Raw genomic sequence first — 7,869 nt, forward strand, 5'->3', positions numbered from 1 at the left:
CTGGCTGAGCTGATCATTGTAAAAACAAGCAATGGCACAATCCCATCATTCTAGTATCTCCCTCTGAAGTGGACAGCTCAGGTTCTCTAATCTATCACCAAGCATTGATTAGCCAAATGTGTTTAGCATTACCAAAAGCCATGCGGAATCCAAAAAAGGAAGGCCACAGTCCATTGTTCTTAAGCATTCTTTTGTTATTATGGTACTAAGACAAAAACGCATAACCACAGCGAATTCAAATACCATGGACAACTTATTAAAAGTGCTGGTAACACTTGGTTAAGCATTGAAACTGCATACTTTCTTTTGTTACCAAAATAAATTCCACTTCATTCAAATACTTAAATGTAAACAAAATGGAAACATAGTGCTAGAAGTAAACACAGGATGGGTATATACTTTTTATAATCGCGGAGTTAGGAGAAACTTTCTATTGAGAACATGAACTCAGAATCCACAAGGAAAAGATCACAGAAGAATAAAAAGGAGTTATGTAAGACAGTCTGCCATAAACAAGACCAAAGGAACTGGGTAATTATTTTTAATACATATGGTATACAAAGAGGGAATCACTCAACTTTGTGAGCTCGTAAAAATCAATAGACAATGATGAATACTGTAACAGAAAAGTAGTCATAATTTACAGAAGTACACATTGCCATTTAATCTTATGCATCTGAGTAGATGCTAAGAAAAGAAAGGAAAAAAAAATCCGGACCAAAATCAATTGGACTTCATCACCTAGGGACAGGTCAGCTGTGGTCTTGGTTCCTCGGATCACATGCCCTTCCACTTCTCCTTCTGAGGATGGCCGACCTGGAACCCACACTGGGAGAGGCACATGGAACTCCTCTTGTCTCAGCTGGGCCTGGCCTTGAGTCATCCTAGCCCAGGAGTCAGACATGAGACCAAAGAAACCTCTAGATGATCCCAGCTCCCAGCCGTTCAAGTCACTCCCAGCCCTCGGGTCTCCCAGCTGAGTCCCCAGACAGCAGGGAGCTGTTGCCACTGTGCACTTTCTGGTATCTTTACTCACAGACTCCATAAGTGCAAAAAAGCCGTGATGGTTTCATGCACTGAACTTGGGCTGGTTGGTTATACAGCAGGAAACTGGACACTGTCCACCACAAACGAGGCAGCCTGAGGTCGATGCAGGAGGGAAGCCATATCGGGAAGGGTCTTGGAGACAAAACAGAGCACAGCAGCTCACCCAGCTACAATCCAGAGGGATGATAATCTTAGATGCTGGATTCAAGAGCAGCCGCAGGGATGGGTAAGACTGGGAGCAAGAGCACCAGCCCCGGGCACGGCCAGTTATGTGGATGTCCAGGGCCAACCAGCTCTCAAAGTCAAAGTCAATCTTGGGAAATGGACTCATTTAGGAAGAATATTCACTGCTCAAGGTGAAGCAAAGGATACATCTGGAGAACAAATCTGGGAGGCGCTGTTTCACTCAGCAGATGGCAGAGAGGACTTGATGGATGGGTGTTAGAGGAAGTGAGTAGAGCAGGAGACCAGGCAAGCTGGGCATGGGAAGGACAGCCACGGGCAGGAGAGTGGGCTGGCTGGTGCCTGGGAGCAGTGAAATGCAGCCTGGAGCAGGACGATGGATCCACGGATCCATGGACCCAGGAGTGAGCAGAGGGCAAAGGCCATCTCAGTGCCACTGGGGGATGTTAGGGAGATCACACCTTCACTGAGTCTCTCTCTCTCTCTGTGTCTCTGTCTCTGTCTCTCTCTCTCTCCAGTTAGAATGCTTCTCCTTTCCCACTTACCAACCTTAAAATAAAACCCTAACACCTTAGCAAAGTCGACCCTGTAGGACTGGCCCCTGCCTAGCTTCTCTCCCCTTCCCTGGCTGCAACCACGCTGGAACCCTTTCCGTTTGTAAAGCTCTCAAACCTTTGGACCTCATAGCCACCCTTCCCCCTGGCATGCTTAGCCTCCACCACCGGCTCCTTGTCATCATTCGGGTCCAAGTGAAAGTTCCTCCCTCCCAGAAGCTCTCTCTGACCCTCCTACATAAAGGATTAAATCTGCTAATTACCTTCTGTTTTGTTTTGTTTTTCTTTATTGTACTTATAAGCATGGAAACTCATCTTGAATACTGTCCTTCTTCCCTTCCTAGAATCAACTGTGACCCCTGAGGTCTGGGACCTTACCTGTCTTGGTCAGTGTTGTCTTTCCAGCACCTAGGATAGGACTTCCCTTTCAGTAAGCGCTCAATAAATGTATGTTGAATATAAATAAATAAAATTCCTTTCTAGACAAACTCTTATCTGTGCTTCAAAACCCAGCTCAAGTGGAACACCCTACAAAGCCTTCCCTGATGAATACCCTCCAAGCACAGTTGGAGTGCTCATACTTGGTGCTGCAGCTGCTAACCCAAACACCCCCTGTCACTTGTTCCACGAGTTCCGAGCTCTGCTACACTCCCCAGGTTGCAAGTCTCCCTGGTGGGCTAAGTTGATGAAAGTGGGCTCTGTGGCTCAAGCAGCCAGTCTGAACTCGCAGAGTAACCTCATCAGATGGAGGGCCTCGCAGAGGGCTAGGAGTGTGGCTTCCAAAGCCAGACTCTCTGGGCTCGAGTCCCAGCAGATCATGTTGTGTGAATTTGGAAAACATGTTTTATCTCTCTGGGCCTCAGTTTCCTCATTGTGAAATGGTGATAACGATAATTAACCAGAGAGAGTTGTGATGAAACACTAAGACATGTGTTACCTGCTTACATAGCTGGCACAGAGCAAACACGTACGAGTTAAGTGACTCTATATTGAACAGTTGTATCTTTGGCATAAATCCATATGGTATAAACAGATAAAACAGAATCTGAGAGAAAAGAAGGTGGAGTGAAGGCTGTGAAAATACAATAATTGTCTCCGGAACGACACAGATAAGGACCCCTGCCCCCTGAAGAACGCGGGGGTTCCCCTGAGACCCGTCCTCAGGACGAAGTTCCCAATGACCGAGCGCACACAGGACTCCTGCCCACACGGGGTGACACCAGACTCCCCAAAAGCCTGCCGGCCTCCACCACAGAAGACACTTAGATCTTTCTCCGGCTCATCGTCGGAGAACCATAAAGATCTACTTAGAAAGGACTTACTATTTACACGATTCCCAAGAGCCAGCATGCCATCTTACATGGAGCACATGGGAGCCTGGAGCCTCACAAAGGAGACAGGGGTGGCCAGGTGTCCCTGTGATGGCTGGTGCTGATCACTGCCTGCCGCACACACTGGGGCTTGTCCATGTCTCCGCAGGTTTGAGAACAGGTTCTAGACATGCTCTGCAGAGGACGGCAGGGTCTTCCCGGAGCCCAGGCAGCCGAACATCTCCTGGGAGGCGTAGGTCACGTACACGAAGCCGTCCTCATCCTGGTAGTCCCTGTAGACCTCTGCCATGGTCACACTCATGCTGACCAGGCTCTTATTGTTCACCAGCAAGTAAAAGGCTTCAGAAGCCCCCAGGACCAGGCGGCTCCTGGGCGGGGTGTGGGGGGGTGGGGACAGGAAAAGGAAACTTTAACTGGGCAGGGCATGGGCTCCTGACCCAAGGCCTGACTTATCTGTTTGTTCACTGCAAACATGTCTACCCAAGGAGCCCACTTCCCCGCTCTAGGAATGGTCCTCAAACTTGACAATGACCCAGGAGTGCCTGCTGAAAATACAGATTCCTATACTCCACACTTAGAGATTCTAATTCAGTTTGCCTGGGAAGCATCCCAGAGGGTTGCAGGATCATGACACTCAGGAAGATAGAATTGCTCCCTACTCCTTTCCTGCAGCTTTAAAATACCATAAGTCCTCCCAGTTGGGCCAAAAGGGTGAGGCGATCCTATCGTTTACTAGGGGACATACCAACACAAAAATGCTAAGCTAATAAGCTCTTTGCTCTTAAACCAAAGGTCTGCACCTCCCCAGACATACAAAGGTGATTACAATATCTTCCAGCATCTCACTGTTAAACAGCCTTGGGATGACATTTTAGAAGGTTGCTGCCTCCAAGTGTGCCCTTCCCCCAAACCCAACTGCCCCTGGCCATCTCTCCCCCACCTCAAGGAAATGGAGAAACAGCAAAGTTCAATTGGACATGCTGTAAATGTCAAGGTTAGTCTGAAGCCTGGCTCATCCTGGAGTGGAGGACGATGTGATGACGTAGCCACCCAGGTAAGGGCTCTGCACCCCCTGCAGCACATTTCCATGTGCTCTGCTTGCAGAGGCAGCCCAACCTGCCCACTCTGGCCTCAAAGCTTCGAACCTTCAGGTCCATGTGGCTTTGGGACACAGGTGGCTGGAAGCTGATTAATTTTACAACTAGATAATCCTTCCTAAAATAACCCCAGAGATTCTGGCTTTGACAACTGCATGGCTGTCTTTGGGTAAAAAAGAAGTGTTCTGCGATGGGTATGGGTGGAGCTGGGAACGAGCGCATTGCCTTCAGCTCTGCAGGGAACTCTGCTCCTAGAGTCTACACCCCCATCTCCTGTCCTTGGCCATGCTCTCTTTCCATGGGGGTTGTGGCATTCCTTGGAGGAGGAGGCTGTGGACAAGGAATTTTGTCTATTCTTTCACTGCTGTAAAGACAGAGCCCAGAAAGAACACAGAACATAACTGATGCTCAACACACATCCTGGAGCATCAAAATTTGGGATGGAGAGTGGGTCAGAGCTGGTGGAAAGGAGATGACTCTTGTCTGGGATGGAGAAAAAGAATAGCTCTGGGAACTCAAAGGGTTGTTTCTGAGGGAGGTGGGGGAGGGGAGGTCACACTATGTTACATCAACACGTTGGGATATAATCCTAACTTTCATGCTCCCTTAGCCACCTCTGTTCACACTGGGCCAACGTAAGCTTCCCTGAGGAGAGGAAATCAGGATGCTCTTAAAGAACTCACCAAGACAAACAAAACTGAGAGCAACACACATTCATAATGAATTCTCCAAGCAACAAGCATCTAGGCAGCTTGCAAGGGCTGGCCTCACCGGACTTTTCAACCCTGTGAAGAATTACCTCCCGGGTGGTATTCACATTACTCCCAAGTCATTTTTATTGAATCCATGTGTCGGGTGACACTACTTAACCCTCTGAAACTTTAAAAATTGCTCCATTTTCTTCACTGTGCCTTAACCCAAGGAAGGGGCATGTGTGGGTACTCCTTCCCTGTTCTGCCACCCAGGGTCTAAGCAGTGCAGGGAGTATTTGCCTTTTGAAGAGGTCCCCAATCCCCTGGTGCGCACACCCTTTAAAGGTACTGTGTCTCTCCTGGGAAAATGCAGACTGGGTTTTAAACAGCACGTAGAGGAAAGGCACTTTCGGTCTGGTTTCAGAGCCAAGACTACCTCTGAAACATTTTAGAAAAGTTACTCCCTTTAGATTTGTTATCTGTGGGGTTCCCCCACCTGTTTAAATTGGATTAGTTCTCAGAGCATCTTTCCTGGGCACTACAGATGCTAAAAGGTGAGTCACAGAGAAAATTTTTTCCCTCTCTTCCAGAATGCTCCCATCCTCAAAACCAAACCAACTAACAAAGCAAACAGAAAAAGCCCAGCACATGCCGCCACATGTACTTTGTCACCTACCGGATGATGCTGAGGAACTGGGTCATGGTCAGCTCTTGAGGGACCAGGAACTTGGTCTTGTCCAGCGGAGGCAGGAACTTTTCCCTGGGATAGCGCTCCACTATCACCTGTCAAGAGGGTCAACCCCTAAGAATGTGACAGAGCTCTCACTGCCTTAGAAACTTAGAACAGGGAGAGCCAGTGGGGATTTTTTTTTGTTCTTCTTGTTATATTTGGGGTTTTGTTTTTGTTTTTGTTTCAAGACACAAGGCATACTCCTTTTCAAAAAGCACAATGGAGTCTTACCGGGATCTTGTTTGGGAACTTTGCCCGGATTCCAGCAACTTCCTCTTGTCTGGTTGCTGTGAATATTTTAAAGACAAAAGAATAAGTAAACAGCAAGAGAAGCCTGTATCCTGTTCCCTCTCTCTGGCAACCCAGACAGCGACTCTGAGAACTTTACCTAAACTCTTCCTCTGCTTGAATGGTCTGAGGCTTTGGGTTTTCTGTGGAGTCTGCATTTTGCTCAACAGCTGTGTCTGTGTCTGACTTAAAAAAAAAAAAATCCCACAACCAGGACCTAATTCATTCCTCCAGCTGCTTCCAAACCACCCGCAGGAGTCTAACGGAGGCCCTTATGTAGGGCTGTGTGACATCAGGCATCTCCAACCCGCCTTCCCCTCCCCCTCCCTGGGCAGGAGGAGGTCAGTCCTGAGGAAGGACCTGGAACAGCCACCTGCTTGCTGGTCCGAGAAGGCCACTTTGCTCATGATCGGTTCAAGATATTTCTTTGCTGGAGAAATTAGGGTTCACAGTAAAACCAGGGGCTGGGTAATCAAGCAGACTAGGTCTGCACTGAGGACTCTGGAGAGGTCAAAGAGCTGTTTGCTAAGGACATTCCTGTGCTTCCATAATGAGCTATCTTGAAGGTGGCCAGGATGGGGCCACCCAATGCTGAAGTAGGCTGCTTAATTCTCACAACAGACCTTGTCATTTTTCACAGAAAGAAACCTTTGATCAGAAAGGGAAAGGCATTTGCCCAAAGTCACACAGCTAGTAAGAGAGGCCATTGAGGTTAAAACTCAGAGTTGGTACAAGGTAGGGCTACACTCTAGTATATGCTGACATTTTATCTTCTCTGCAGTAAAGGAGAGAAGGAAGCCCAGTGACCCCAGAGATCTCCCTTTCAGAGATAAGAAACAGGGGCGCCTGCGTGGCTCAGTCGGTTAAGAGTGGCTTTTGATGTCGGCTCAGGTCATGATCTCTGGCTCTGCATCAGGCTCTGTGCTGAACATGGAGCCTGCTTGGGATTCTGTCGGTCTGTCTGTCTCTCTCTCTCTCCCCCTCTGCACCTCTATCCTGCTCATCCTCTCTCTTTCTCCAAAAGAGAGAGAGAGAGAGATAGGAAACAAAGGCCCATGAAGGTTAACTGATTTGCCTGGGATCCAATGGCTGGTAAGAGGCGAGACACAGATCTTCTAGGTCCCAGCGTCCAGGGCTTGCCTCCAGACATGTATGCCCATCATCTGGGCAGACCTCTGGACTCTGAATGTACAGACGGTTTACATTCCCTGTACTTATTTCCTGGAAGAGTCACTCAACAGGGAAGAGTTTTTGAATGAACAGAGAGTGATAGGAAGGTGATGGTACACCCTGTACGTTTACTTCGTGAATCAAAGAGTGGGAATCTCAGTGCTTTGCTTAATCATCAGGAATGGACATCGAGTGATGAAATGATGGCCTCACTGACAAGTGGCCTCATCCTCTCTGTTTCCCTCTGATGCCCTTTAGAAAGGGCGCAGGCCCTGCACGTCTGTAGTCAAGCAACTTTCAAATGCACAATCTCACTTAAACCTCAGTCGCCTTGTGGGTGGGAAGGGCAGGCAGGACGCGCACTTTGCATATCCACACCTGGCGAGGTGCACCAAAGTGGAGTCCCCTCCAGAACGTCCAGTTCCAAGAGTGGTCCCCACACCCAGGACCAGTAAAGCTGGCTCTGGGCCTGGCCCTCTAAGTACCACCTCAATTTCTGATTTAGATAAATCACTTCACTTTACTGACATGGTTTTCCTTGTTGAGAACTGGTTATTTTTACCTGATTAAAATGGTTTTTTTACCTCATGCAGAGTGGAAGCGAGACTTGAATGAACTCATTTCTGTGCAGGTGCCTGCACAGGGCCTGGCACCAAATCCCCCCACACTGGGCCTCCCCAACCCCCCACAGGCTGGGAACATGGACGTGCACAGAGGTTCGAAGGCTGAAGGAAATAGCTCTGGGTTGGGGCCAGGGGAAAATAAGTCCCAGCTGCA

The 7,869-nt window shown here is 48.5% G+C and overlaps 1 protein-coding gene across 1 annotated transcript; it reads right to left on the minus strand.

The window, feature by feature from the left end:
* Positions 1-3,094: 3,094 nt before the first annotated feature.
* MAP1LC3C (microtubule associated protein 1 light chain 3 gamma) lies at positions 3,095-6,480 on the minus strand. The gene is made up of 4 exons (XM_015072897.3): positions 6,023-6,480; positions 5,866-5,921; positions 5,581-5,687; positions 3,095-3,483 (listed from the first exon to the last, which is right to left on the minus strand). Exons 1-4 carry the CDS (start codon positions 6,078-6,080, stop codon positions 3,279-3,281), a joined length of 426 nt encoding a protein of 141 aa, XP_014928383.1. The 5' UTR covers positions 6,081-6,480; the 3' UTR covers positions 3,095-3,278.
* Positions 6,481-7,869: the final 1,389 nt, after the last annotated feature.

The sequence above is a fragment of the Acinonyx jubatus genome, chromosome E4 (assembly GCF_027475565.1).
Source record: "Acinonyx jubatus isolate Ajub_Pintada_27869175 chromosome E4, VMU_Ajub_asm_v1.0, whole genome shotgun sequence".
NCBI lineage: Eukaryota > Metazoa > Chordata > Mammalia > Carnivora > Felidae > Acinonyx > Acinonyx jubatus.